This window comes from Quercus lobata, chromosome 12 (genome assembly GCF_001633185.2).
Source record: "Quercus lobata isolate SW786 chromosome 12, ValleyOak3.0 Primary Assembly, whole genome shotgun sequence".
Lineage (NCBI taxonomy): Eukaryota > Viridiplantae > Streptophyta > Magnoliopsida > Fagales > Fagaceae > Quercus > Quercus lobata.
Window position 1 is genome coordinate 6,950,225 of NC_044915.1, and position 15,073 is coordinate 6,965,297.

The window sequence follows — 15,073 nt, forward strand, 5'->3', positions numbered from 1 at the left end:
CCTAGACACATCCGAGGAGCCAGCGTGACTCAAGCAATCCTTATTCAGACCCACAAGGGCAAAGAAAACATGTCCGAGGAGTAATTTCTCCTCGGATACTGAAAATTCGGAGCAAAGGTACATCCAAGCCACTACAGCCCATCTTCTAAATACGTAAAAAGAAAGGAAATCCGAAATATCTCAACAAAGGCTGCCACCACCACATTAAATGCATTACAACTACTCTCCTGGCCACATTAATGTGGAGAAGACCCCTGAACAGTGCTACCTTAGCTACCGCAACTCACAAAGAACTGAGAGAGGTGTCTGATGGGACAGGTGCTCAAGTGGAGGTTTGGATGATCAACAAGTGTAAAGCCCAGATGATTGGGAAGAGCCTATATAATATGTAGAAGTCCCCCAAGAGAGGGGGACAAGAAAAAAAAAAGGATAATACTGTAGCATTAAGAGGAATCCTATTGCACTGATCTGTATCCATTAATCAAGTTTTTAGCCCTATCATTCCGGGAGACCTTTCGACACAGTGGCATTTATTCTTGTTTGTGTATTCCCTTAACCCATGCAACAAACCATTTAAACTTACTGAAACCGAGTTCTTTAGCCCATACTCTACAAGATTCATTGTGTTGGACTTTTTGGACCAAGACTTGAACAATAAGGACTGGGTCACCAAATTGTTCCCCTACAGATATCATATAATGATTAACAATGGGTCAAATGACTTTTTTTTTTTTTTTTTTTTTACACAATAATATTTTTGTTCTTTATTATAATGTCAAGAAAATAATTTGTTATTTGTATAGGTAGGAATTGAATCATAGATTTCTTACTCACAACAAGAGACTTTACCAATTGAGCTAATTGAAATCCACAATAATAGGTCATATGACTTAAACACAACATATATAATTAAATTGCATTAATTTTCAAAATATTATGAGTGAAAAACGTTAAGATTGCAAAATCAGGCTTTAGTACTTTGCTTAGGTGAAAGTCGAACAAATGGATATTAATAAGGAAATAAATGATTCAGAAAGTTGATACCATTATCATTTTCCTTCACCGAGACCAATCTCATTTTTAACTACACATAGCTTCATTTGGCATAGGTCTAGTCAACTCCAAAGTATGAGCTTATAAGTTATAACCATCTCATAATATATTTTTTTGTAAACACATTCGAAATTTTTCGAGATTATTCTTTTGGGTATGGGTAATTCCTCACTTCAATAAACATTCCTCATAAATAAAATGAGAAGACTGCATCATATTTAAAAATCAATCAAACTGGTTCCTCAGTCTCGTTGTGTTGACACTTGGCATAGTTGAATGAATCGATTCTTAATCTTTTTTAAACAATTACTAGCCTCTTATTTGTTGTGATGGTTGGTATAATTACTGTGAGATATATGATTGAACTCAATGTGACCACAAATAGCTTGCCCCTCATGTCGGTCATAATTTAGAAAGGCTAGTCACTGACTCACCAGGCCAACATATAAAGCATAAGGGTTTGAAACCCCTTGAAAAAGTAGCCAAATTTGTTGGACTTATTAGGTTGGTGGTGTCTTGTTCATCCAGGTGATTTGCACAGATGTCTAACATGGATAGTCGATCAATGTGGACCCAAGTGAGACTAAAACATGAGGCAGGCAAGCATGAAGTACAAAGCTTTGTTCGATCAATGGACCATGTGGTAAATGTTTCAACACCATAATGTTGGACTATTATTGGAAAGTGCATGAATACAGCCTCAAAGCCCACAGATTTGGATCCCTATGTGCTATGTGGCCTAATCTTACCTAAAGTTTTTAGCAACAACAATGATTTTTCAAAGAATGGGAATGATTTTAATTTGACACAATGTCCAAACTTAGGTGTTTATTTGGTGTAAAATGCATTCCTACCTAAAATATTTAAGTGGAATTCATTCTGAAAAACATGATATGTTTTATGTTATTTGGAGGGTGGAAGTGTGTCACCTGTATTTGGAAATCTACTTGGTGACAACTTTGAAGTAAGGTGTTAATTATACAAGTTCAATTAGAAGTCCATTGAAGGAAAAATAAAGAATTTGAGAAATTAATATAACATAATTGAGTATAAACTTAAAGGTTTAAGACTTTGGGATAAATGGCGTCCCAATATATTATATCAAGGATTACTTGGAGTCTCACTAAGGTGTTATCTTCTTAAACAGTTGCATTTGGCTTGTCTTTTCAAAAATATGAAAGATATTCTTATAAATTATGAATGATTTTCTACAACAAGAAAGCTTGGTACTCAAATTTAAGAAGAACGGTAATGAATTATCAAAACAAAAAAGAATGGTAATAATGGAGTAGCTCTTTATTTCATAAGAGAAGTATAGAGATACATTCAATTTCACACCTAATGTGTCAAATTGTGATTGGTTCATAATTTCACACTTTAATTTGTATTCGGATTTGATGATTTTTCACCACACAATCAATTTATTGTGTAGGGACATATAGTACTCTTGTTTTAGTTTGTATTTAGATTTGATGACAATTTATTGTGTAGGGACATATAGTACTCTTGTTTTAGTTTGTATTTAGATTTGATGATTTTTCACCACACAATTAATTCATTGTATAGGGAATTATAGTACTCTCATTTAGTTTGTTTAGCTTGTATTCAAATTTGATGATTTTTCACTACATAATCAATTTATTGTCCTTGCAAAATAGGGACTTGTAGTACTTCCAATTCTAATTTGTATTTGGATTTGATGATTTTTCACCACACTCAATATATTTTCTTGCAAAATAGGACTTGCCCCATTTTTAAATAAATGTCTATGTTTTTCCTTTTATATATTTTTAATTTTTTTTAAATTGTTTCACTTTTCAGTATAAAAAGTAAATGATAATGCTAAAAATTAAAATAAACAGGAGATTGTGTTAATACTTTTTGAATTTATGTATTTTTTAAGTAAAACTATTACATGGGGATGAAGAAAGTAGGACTTTGTGGTTTTTTTTCTTCTATTCTTACGGTTTGAGAATGCCAATTTTACCAAATAAATTTTCAAACAACTTTTTAAATTCTCATTTTTTGTAGTGACATTGATATTTTTATACCCAATTTAGTTTTTAAATAAAATAAACCAATAATTATACTCATATAAACAAATTTGTTCTACTTATCCTCTGAAGTAATTTTTTTAGAAAAATATCTTAATTTAAGTAGAAAATGTATAAAATGGATTAAGCTTTTGTCTAGTGAAACTGTGCACTGAACAGGATACAGGAGTTGGGATTGACATGTGCTGCGTCCGGATCGATCCAATGCCATGCACTAGACACAGTCCAAACCTCATTGGAATACATGAAGATCACAGCACCACGTGTTCATTAATAATGCAGTTTTTTTTTCCTAGTTCTACAAATTCTAATAATTTTATTTCTTATTTAAAAAAAATCTAGTAATTTTATTTATTATTTTTTCTACAATCTTTTATAAAACTTAATTTAGTACAGGCAAATTTTATTACAAACTGGGCATCACCATAAACGTTGCCTGTATATTGAATTGAGCAAACTAGTGAAAGTAGTGTCGCTAACTGGTTATAAGAAACTTGTAAAATGATACTGAGGTAAATTCCTCTTTGTGGATTTTCCTAAGAATCATCCATAGCTACACATCAAAAAAAGTTGGATTTTTTTTTTTGGGGGCTAAATAACAAAAACGAAATTAGATGATAATTGCATTAAGATTGTTGCACAATGTTAATCCAGAGGCCCATGTATCCAATCTTGATGTTGATGTTGCACTGGCAGGCACACTACTGTTGGAATGAGTGAGTCATGTATTGGCCCACAATGGGCAACTAACGGTCTGCGATCCCATTGCTCACCTAAGAGTCTTTGCCTTATGATAAATAAAACAAAATAACAAAGAAGAAAAGTACTCCCTCAAAAGAAAAAAGAAAGAAGAAAGGTAAAAATCATTCAAGATGGAATGAGAAAAGTCTCTAGGAATAATAGAGAAGTCATAATATATACATATTATTTTGGGTGAATTACATTTTTCTTTTTACTAGAAAGAAGATAATTTATATAAACTATATTGAATAATAATTACAAATATTTACCTAATAATTTGAAATCGAATTCAATATATCAGCCAAGAGTCTTATAGCTTAATTAGCACATTCCCATGTATAAAGTGTTTGAGGGTCTAGGAGGAAAAAATTATTCGAGTTACAGGATTAGCAACACATTATAACCATCTCAAATAATAAAACACTAGAGGTGTTAACTGCATTAGATGAGATATTGAGCTCATGAGGAATTTACAATCTCTAACAATGACAGCTTAAAAAGTTGTGAAGTAATTTTTTTTGTTTTTTGGAAAATGTAAAACTAGATCAGCATCAAGTTCGACCATTGGATGAGTGGATCAAAGTGATAGCAAGTTGAACCTTGGATCACCCAAGGAAGAGTCACCAATGTAATTCCTAGACAAATTACATCTTAGAACTTATTATGTATGGAGTGATTTCAAACAAACTCTTAAATTTCAAAACTTTCAAATTAAACCCTAAAGTTTTAAGACTGATACAAAATTAAATTGTATTGTTTTGTTAGCTTCAAATTGAACCCTAAACTTTTAAAATCATATCAATGTATAACTCCAAGTCTCCAACCAAACTTGGAATGTTCTGGATTCAAATTGCTATGATTTTAAAAATACATTTTCGATTCAAACAATTAGTTTAAATTGTTTTTGGCTGGAAAAAGCAATGTTCTTGTTTTATGGTGGACAAATTTGTAACCGTGTCCCAATAGAGAGGGAATGTAGCTTTCTCTCTTTCAGATATGGGCATTGTAGAGTCTCCATTATGCCCATTATGTGGGAGAGCTATCTAAATTTAAAGGAATTGCCTTTATCATTTTTTTTTAAAGAACAAAATTAGCTACCACAATGACACAACCTCTGCATTTATTAATTTTGCTCAACAACTAAAAGTCTAAAAGGCAAGCATCTTGAATGACTAATCCCTACATAAGGGATCCACAATTTGTGGTCCAATGGGTAGGAATCTGTTCCTTTTTTGCTGATGGATGGTAATTCCAATAAATATTCCAATGGCATGCAGGTAGCAATCAACTAGCATATTCATGCATCAAAAAAAAAAAAAACTAGCACTCATGCATCACTTTCATACGGCCACTGCCTTTGTTAGCTACCACATTAGCTTAAATATGTCGAGATATATACGTTACAAGCAGGGGGAAAAAAAAATCAATTCTGACAACATCTTCTGTTTTCAATGAAGAAACTTTGATATCAACAAGCACGGAAGCACTATATTCTAACTCAGTTAAAATTCAGGAGAAATTTGCAAATAATGAGAGTGCACACATGCTATTCCTAAGCATTAAGCACGGAGCATCATAAAACGCTTTCAGTAGCAGAACAGCACAATCAAATACTAATCCATTCAGGAGTAAGCATCACTAGTTCCTTTGAGATGACATCTAAACGAAAAAATGAACATGCACATAATCCATAATATCAAGGGAAGAACAAAAAAAAACCACCAAGTGACTGGCATTAATGTTACACTAGGCCCCAATAAGAAGTTCAAATTCTATTACGCACATTCAAAGAGGTGAGGAAAAAAAAAATTAAAGCAGATATGTTAAAATAAGGAGACCAACACTCCATTTACTTTTACCTTTGGTGCCCTAAACAGAGGAGAAGGCAATCTGAAACCTTGTATTCATTCAACGAGTCACAGGACCCAAACAGATCACGGGTATACAGGATATAACCAGACCTTCTGAACTTCTCTCTAAACCTGATACGAGTTTCATATTCTTCAATAAGAAAGTTACGAACTTTTAATCAATAAAACCTCAATCAATCCTTTTTATGAACTTTCTGTCTATTAGGCATCTTGTTAAATCCTCTATATGTATGGACAAAGAGAGAGTTGAAATCAAAAAAGAAATTGGCTAGGCTTTAAGCCGTTTCAGCTAAAGGAATTAAGAGAGGAACCCTCCAGTACTCTTATAATCAGGAAACAGTTACCAGTTCAGCTGCTCCCCTCACTGAAAGGAGGTGTAATCAAGAACTCAATTCAAGATGAAAACATATATAAAATTAAACAAAACTAAAGGCAGGTATTATTCCAGGTGCTGCATACCCAAAGTACCAAAAAAAAAGAAGAAGCCATTTTCATCCAGAGAACAGAAGAAAAAAATTAAAATGGCTCTCCTTAATGTAAATCCAGATGGTCCCGTTCCATCCTCTCCCCTCCAGAACCTTAAAAAGTGCTACTACAGTCAATAACAACAGATGAAATTAAATATAAAATTAAACAACACAAGGCAGAAGTTTAACAAAAACCAAGTGTTGCACACCCCAAATCAAATCCATTTCATCTAGATAACAAAATAATAATGTCAAAATGGCCTGTTCCCTATTAGAACAACAGTAAGAAAAGTTCACGAACCACATATACCACGGCATCTTGTAAAGGTCTTCTGTTCAGTGTAGTCATTTGAGTTTCTCCCAAACAACATGTACAGCAAGATCATCAGTTTCCAGGTCAAGTAAATCACTACTATTTGCTCCCTTAATACCAGCCATTTCCTATGACCTATTAATGGAGAGGAGAAGATGTGAGCAAAAAATTTCATAACACCATTAAATTAACACAAAGAACATCAGTGCTATTGTTATTAGCATTAGGCAAAAAACAGGACGATGAACCATTTTCAAGTTTGAGAAAATCAAGCAAGTACACCTTTCTTTTAATGAGCAACCATGACTCACACACACCGATGGGATTTGAACCCATGACTTCACCTTCTAAACCTTACATATTATGAGATGCCAACAACAATGATGATTTTCTATAGCATATTAGACTTGCCAGAGATATGTCATATATGAAACAATGACCAAATTATGGATATCTGCCGAAAAATAACAGAAATGAAACTAGAGATGACTACTCTGATGAACTGACATCTAATGAATTTCAAGAGGTGATTACAGTGGAACACAACAATGTAGCTATTCAACAAGTGAAAAGCAAAACAATTTGTACAGTCCTCAGTTCACCAGTTTCTCCACCACATTTTTTCTGTTTCTGATTCAGCACCCAAACCCAATTATGAATTTTAGTTAACAAGGAAGCATGAGTTCAAACACCATTCATATGGGTGTAAAAGGTTTCATTTAAACAAGTGTAGATGGACAGATAAGCTCTCAACAACAAAATTAATAATAGTGGCAGCAAATAGAAGGAACTACAAGCTAAAGTTGGCACCATTTCACTAAAAATTTTAGAAAATGAATGGTAACTTTAATGTTGTCAACTTGTCAAAATTTTCAACTCCACAATTTCTTAACATAAAGAGACAGTAAACTCTTCTTTCAACAGCTAAAAATATGGAGGGACAAAACAATTAACACTTTTATTTTTTATAATTCAATAATTACAACAATGGGAGAGGGGGGGATCAAGAGTTATGAAAATATAATCTTAGAAAAGAAAACCATATTTGTTGAGCAGAAATCTGAAGAAAGTGGATGTCAATCAAGACAAAATTACTAAAATGCACAAAGTTGTCTTACCTAGTCAAGAAGATGGCAGTTGGATTTCCAGGGGATGGAGGATTCTGATTTAGCAGTGAAACAAGGGTACCAGCTTTAGCAAGAGCATCGGGGTCAGTTGCAGACAAAATCTCCACCTCTTCAAGACCAATTTGTCTCCTAATCAAGTCCAAGTTCTCTTGAAGGACCTCAATCTCTCCAAATGGTAGCCTCAATTCCAAAGCCTGAGCCCCTAGAGTGACTGCCTCATCCTTCTTGAACCTCAAGAAAGGCATACACAACTTTTGGGTTTGCTTGAAATTTGCAGCCTGACCAATAGAACTATTCTTCAATGCCTCCATTATCTCCCCATCTGGAGCAAAAGTGTGAGTCTTACTGTCAAACTTACTTTGCAATATCCTCAAGCATTCTGCTTTCCATCCGTCAAATTGCTCATTCACATATATCAAGCCTGCTAGCCTGTTGTCTTCACTCAGTGTAGTGACTGGAGCGCCCTTCTTATTGGCTTTCTTTGAACCTAATATTTGTTTCTGAAGCAGTTTCCTCATCAAAACAATTGAGTCTTGGAGATACTTGTTGGCAATCTTGAGGGTTAGATCTGGAGAATCAGCTACAGGCCATCCAGCCTTCACAACAAACCCATTCTTGTTCAAAAGGATCCACCAAACATACTCTCCATAGTGAGGACAGATTGGAGTGATAAGCCGAGTCTGCACATCCATAAAATGCCACACCAAATCACGGTTCATGCCCCCAGCACCACATGAGAACCTGTACTCATCCCTTGCAGCTTGAAGATCATAAAAGCCAGTCTTCAGAGCTTCTCGAAACATGTAGTCCCGGTAATTCTGCTCGGTCATTTTGACAGCAATGTTTATATCATTTGCAAACACCCGATCAGCATAAGTAGATGGGGGGCCTGTCCTCAAAGAAGACTCTGCTGCCAGAACTTCTTCCATCCATGAGATTTCTTTGGTGAGTCGAAGGATGGCAGCATTTGCAGTCTCAAATACAAAATTTGCATCGTCAACACCATCACCAGCATCAGCCAATGAAAATCGTGTGGCATCAGCAGAAAATTCCTCAATTGCTTGGCGCAATGTCCTGAAATTCCCTGTAGACTTGGACATCTTTTCAGAATTGAGCATGATGTGCCCGTTGCATCTAAACCCACGAGGCCAGTGCTTCTTGGACATGATTGCTGTGTGGTTGTAGATGGAGAAGGTCAGATGATTCTGGATGAGATCCTTACCAGACACTCGAAGATCAAATGGGTACCAGTATTCAAACTCCTGCTTCATCTTATTAAGTATCGATGAAGAGATATCAGAGGATTTCGGGTATGCGCCACCACAGAAAATAAAATCCCAAACCTCATCAGTCAATTGTTCAGGCTTTATAGAAGATCTGCTGGATCCATATATGTCCCCATTCTGTAACAGGTGGGCAACAGTGTAATAAGCCATGTAAATGGTGGAATCAGACAATGACTCAACAAGAAATTGTTCATCCCAGGGAATGCGAGTCCCAAGCCCAAATGATCGTGAACAAGCCCACTGATTCAGCCAGCTCAGAGTGTGCTCAAAGCCATGTCGGGTCTCTTCAGAATAAAGATTCATGTTGGACAGGCACTCCTCAGCCAACTTCCTCCATTCTTCTTCCCCATATGTGAGATACCATTGATCTGTAAGTGCCACAACACAATCATCGCCAGACCTTGATACCACCCGCTTCTCAGGTTCACTATACATAATTGCAAGGCCCATCTCTAAGAGCTTACTCCTGATGAATGCCTTTGCTTCCTGGACTTTCCTCCCTGTAAATTCACCAACAAGCATTGTTCCCTCAGTAAATCCTTTCAAGTATGTCAACTTCTTGGCATCAGCAAGCTTCTCCTTCTCATTCTGGCTTTTGATTTTCAAGTCCATGCATACCTTTTCTGCAGCCCTGTCTCCAAATTCTGGAATGTTGATGATGGGAATAATTTCAAAGGGCAATACCCATTCATCCTTCACACCATACTTTGCCCTAAGAGCTGGTTTTGATTTTAAATCATGCAAGGCCATGTAATCATCAGGTGCATCACTAGGCACACTAGTGACAATACCAGTACCTTTGTCTGTTAAGATGGTCAGCATGGGAAGAGCATATATGATCTCATTGAATGAAAGAGGGGACCTTAATGGGAGGCCAATCAAATCATAACCAGTCAGCTCAACCAAGCATGTAGGTTTCTCTGGGATTCTAGAGTACTTCTGATAGGCAAGGTTAAGGGCAGCTCTTTGTGTGAGAATAAAGACATCAGTGTCATTAATTTCATAGGCTCCATACTTCCCGTCAGGCAATACCCATGCATTTGTTTGCCCATACATGGTCTCTGGCCTCAAAGTCGCAGCTGCCAAGAAAACTCTTCTCCCCTCCAGCACTCCTAGTTTCGGGGGAAAAGGTGATACCAACTCCATCTTGATGATAGTGTACTCTTGAGGCTGAACTCCTTCACCACTTGCCCTATCATGATCTGCACATGGCTGGCCATCTAGAGGAGAAAATATTGTGTATCTGACATCTTTCACAATCTTCCCCAAGGATTTCAACTTCCTCATCTGCCATCTCACAAAGGAATCATAAAACGGGTTCATATCTGTAGTGATAAAGGAGCGTCTCCAATCACAACCCAAGCCAAAAGCTATAAGGTCTTCCTTTGCCAATGGAGGAAAATAGGTCAACCAATTATATGGATTTTGGAATTTGGATATCTCATTATCAGAGAGGCCAAAACTACGCATGATCTCCCACTGGAATTTCTGACCACCAGATTTTGATGCAGCCTTGGACTTCTTGCCCTTGAACTTATCTGGTGGTGCACCTGCATTTGCTTCCTCAGCTTCTTGTACAGTGTCTATTTCCTCCTCCGATTCATGGGGAAAATTTGGTGGATCCCCAAATTGTTGAATTTCCCGCGCAAGCTTATCAGCTGAGGCCTTAATGGGCATGCCGGTGCAATGGAAAGCAAACGGACATAGCACATTGGCACCTCTCAGCCTATGATAAGCAGCAGCGAATTCCAGCTTTGAAAGTGAGAAAGCGTGTCCAAGATGCAAATACCCATTCATGTAAGGATAAGGGAAGTTGCCAAAGAACTTCTCACCCGGTTCAGGGGGCTTTTCACATGATTCAGCCCGGAAAACATCTTCTTCGTCCCACCACTTTCGAACATCATGCTCAATTTGTAGGAGACGATCCCTCCTAGCAAAGCTTTTCCCACCCTCACCCGCCATGTCACAATGCTGATGGAAACTGCAAATACCGAAATGCCATAAGAAAATGAACCACTGCAGAAAGTACTCAAAACCCACACCCACACACACATCTGTTTGGTGCAAGCTCAAAATATGGACCATTTCCATTTCTTATACCACCACATAGAATAGCTTGAGAGACCAATTTATTCTTATAGATCCACTATCAATTTATTATTAACAACCCAATTCAACTCTCATAATCCCAGTCCCAGTAATTCATTTCCATAGCTTTAAGAGTGACACTGACACAACATGCAAAATCAAACAGCCAGCAGAATTCACCTATGATTGAACCCCATCTCACCACTCATCAAAAAGTAAATAAGAATTCACTAAATATAGCAATTACCCACGAAAAAAGACACATAATCAAGCCCAAAAACATTCATTCTAGTATCAATCGAAATCAAAATAAGGTCTTTCAGAGGCTTTAAAAAAAAAAAAAAAAACAAAAACAACATTAAAAGATGTTTATGTTGTACCTGTGATTCAGAAGAAGTGAATTGATGGGAAGGGCATTACGCGAACACTTGTGAAGATTTTGACGAAGGACAACAAAAGCCAGCGAGAGAGAATCGGGTTTTCTTCAAGGATACCTTTTTTTTTTTTTCTTGTCAAACCAGCGTGTGCGTGACGGAGAAGAAGAGTAAGAACAACTACTAGGGTTTAGAGGAGGTTGGTTTTGATTGGACCACGTGGCGAACTGTGGAGGTTTTGGATGGGGTGGACTTGGACATATTCGATAATTTATTTATTTATATTTTATTTTTTTGTGTGCGGATCTTTTTGATATTTAGGGTGCGTTTGAATTGACTTCAAACCAATTTCGGAAATCAATTTTCGGAAAATTCTGCGTTTGGCTGTCACAGAAAACATTATTTTCCGGAAATTGATTTCCTGTTGACCGAAATTTTCAGCCTTGACCACGGAAAATGATTTCTGCCTTCATTTTCACTTCAATTGACTTCCGGAGAGAGAGAGAGAGAGAGAGAGAGAGAGAGAGAGAGAGAGAAGAGAGAGCCCAGATCAGAGAGAGAGAGGGATGATCGCGTCGAAGAGCGGCGCGATCGACGATCGCACCGCGCCGACGAGCGGCGCGGTGCACGATCGCGATCGTCGATCGAGCGGCGCCGCTCGATCGACGAGCACAGACGAGCGCGCTCGTCTCTCGTCGATCGTCGGACGAGCGTTTCGCCGGATTTGATGTATTTTCTGGTAAAATGATTAAATGAACCAAACACTAAAATTAATTTTCCGTAAAATGAATTTTGTGACAGCCAAACACATGAAAACGTTTTCCTTTCCGGAAAATAGCATTTCCGGAAAATAGAATATTTTCCGGAAATGATTTTACGCGAACCAAACACAACCTTAATAACAATTTAGATATCTAGAAAAAATTGGTAACTCATCAATCTTCAGAAATTCAAATTCCAAATGAGGTTTCACAATTAAATAATTTCAAATAAGACTTTTTAATGAAATTTTTCTTGAAAATCAAATACTAGGAAAAAAAAAACCAATTTTTTGTATTATAATTTAAAGGGGTATTTATTTATTTTTGGATAGGATTTAAAGGGGTATTATTTTGTAATAATGCTAATATGTTATAAATTTTTGTTTTAATAACAAAAATATTGTTGTTTTTATTTTGTAACGTAATTAACTTAAAAATTAAAATTTTGTAGTTTTAATGTCATTTGAAACTCCTTCTAACTGTCTACTCTACTTTAAGATTGTGTTCCTCATTAATGGACAAGCTAGTATATTATTACGTTAAATGGAGATTAAAGTTAAGGAACACAACATTTTTACAATAAAACTTAAGTGATAAACTATTAATGATATATGAAAAATGTAAATTAGTGGTGGGCCCAAATAAGATCTAGTAATAAATATTCACTTAAGACCTAAGTTTTTGTCATAAAATTGTTGTAATATAGCATTATTCTAAAGTGGAAGCAGAATTAAAATCCAAATCCAATTCAAATTGGCTTCAAATTGTAGTCAAATTTTGTGTCATGAGTCCACCACTGCTAACCATCTATTGGAACCTTTACTCTTTGATTGCAAGAACCTATTCACAGCAATTGTAGAACTCATATTGAACACGTGAATAGAGAAGCTAACTAGTGTGCTGATGTATTGGTTAAATTGGGTGCTAATTTAGACTCCTCTTTTGTACTTTTTGACAAAACACCGCATGTGATGGAGAATTTATTGACTATTGATAAGGCAACTAACATTGTAATATACTAATTTTTGTTTTTGTTTAATCTAATATATTAGCTCTTTTAACAAAAAATTAAAAAAATAAAACTGAGGAGCCCCTTTTTTTTTAAAAAAAAATGGAATTCGAGGTAAAGCTTATGTCTATAAAATGTTAGAGATCATTTTGAACCTAGCATCTAGAAAGAACAAAGCACTGGAATTTCTCATATTGGTGTACTCATTGTATTGTTTTAAGAGATTTGAGCTTTTATAGAGATTTGAACTTCTGGTAAATACTCATGTATTACTTAGGGATCGTTTTGTATGTAATCTTCGCCTGGATCTTTTACATTTTAAGTATTTGAACTTTTTTTTCTTGAAGAAGCATATCAGTTTGTGAAAAAATAAGAAAACTTGCCATGTTTTGTTTGCACAAATTTGTGGTCCGAATTGTAACAGTCAATGTGTATTGCTGCATTTGCATGATTCAAAAGTTATGTAGACATTGTTTAATGCATTAATTTGTGATGTTTATTTTGGTGGATTTAGCATGTTTGAAAAGAAAAAAAATGTAGGCAATTTTTAACTTTCATGTTTGAAAAAGGAAAATTGAGGGGGTTACTCAAACATTCAACCTTGGGCAGGCCCATCGAAATGAAATCCCTACAACTTTTAAAAGAAATCTAAGAAAGAACCAACCAATGTACTCTACAGTGAATACGCCCATTGAAAGTACTCGAAAGTTAAATTGAACGTGGTTTAGATAGGTGCCATGTTTTGGACTTAAAATATGTAGAATTGCGTTAGCTAGGAATACGTTACAAAGTATAAGGGTTAGGCCCACCTTATGGTCAGGGTGGTCCTACATTACAAAGTATATGGGTTAGGCCCACCTTATGGCTAGGGTGGTCTCAGGACAAATATATATATATATAAATATATATATATATACACATAATAATTTAAAATTTTATATTTATCTACCTTTAAAAAAAATTTTGGGAACAGCTTGAATTTTTTTTATGCCAATAAAATTAAATTTTGGTCCATAATTTGAGCAACTTAACAATATATTAGGATCTTTCGAGTAAAAAGAATCACATTTTTTATATTCTTTTAAATCTATACTATGACTTTACTTTTAGTTTTTATTTTACTTGACACACTGTCATTGTACGATTATTTTTCCTCAAAAACATTATAATATATATTATACAACTAATGTGTCAAAGTCATGTAAATTTAGCTTTTTTCATTGTACAACTACTTTTCTTTTTTCTTTTTTCGATAATTTTGATTAGAAAAAAAAATAGTAGTTTTAGTTAATTAAGTGAATAAACATAAAAAGTTACTTAATTTTTATATAACATCAATTAATTCAATATATTTATATATATAAATAAACTTTTTATTGTTATGATTATAATTAAACATGTGATGTCCATTCTAACGAAATTTGATTAAATTTACATGAAAAGTGTCACTAAATATTATGTTTTTACATTTTGCTATCATATTATTAGAAATAAACTTATTATATTTTTATTTATATAATTTAAAATTTTATTAATTATATTATTTATGACATCACTGGTTCGACCATCGGTCAGATCTCGGTCCAACCAAAAAACCTGTAACCAGTCACTTTTTCGGTTCTTTCACTGTACTAGTTTATAAAACCGTAAAAAAATAAAAAATAAAAAACCCAAAAAAAAAATTTGAACGAAAATCTGGAAAAAAAAAAAATTATAATAAAACCACTAACAAGGTCCAAACCAAATGTCAATAGAAAAGCCCACTACAAGATCAATCTCATCTTAGACTAAGACTATCACTACTTTAACACCAACACGATTACGTTTTTAAATCAACAAATTTTTTTTTTTTTTTTTTTAAAATCCTCACTACCTCAATGCCTCGCAAATTCACAAGTCATTAAACAATTTAAACTAAAATTAAATCAA

At 34.9% G+C, this 15,073-nt stretch overlaps 1 protein-coding gene across 1 annotated transcript; it reads right to left on the bottom strand.

Moving 5' to 3' along the window:
- Positions 1-6,135: 6,135 nt before the first annotated feature.
- LOC115970775 (leucine--tRNA ligase, cytoplasmic) lies at positions 6,136-11,537 on the bottom strand. Its single transcript, XM_031090379.1, has 3 exons — positions 11,381-11,537; positions 7,618-10,893; positions 6,136-6,634 (listed from the first exon to the last, which is right to left on the bottom strand). The coding sequence occupies exons 2-3, from the start codon at positions 10,872-10,874 to the stop codon at positions 6,628-6,630; spliced, it is 3,264 nt and encodes a 1,087-aa protein (XP_030946239.1). The 5' UTR covers positions 10,875-10,893; positions 11,381-11,537; the 3' UTR covers positions 6,136-6,627.
- Between the last annotated feature and the right edge of the window lie 3,536 nt (positions 11,538-15,073).

Coding starts and splice junctions, on each gene's coding strand:
- LOC115970775 (XM_031090379.1), bottom strand. CDS start 10,874: ATGGCGGGTGAGGGTGGGAAAAGCTTTGCTAGGAGGGATCGTCTCCTA.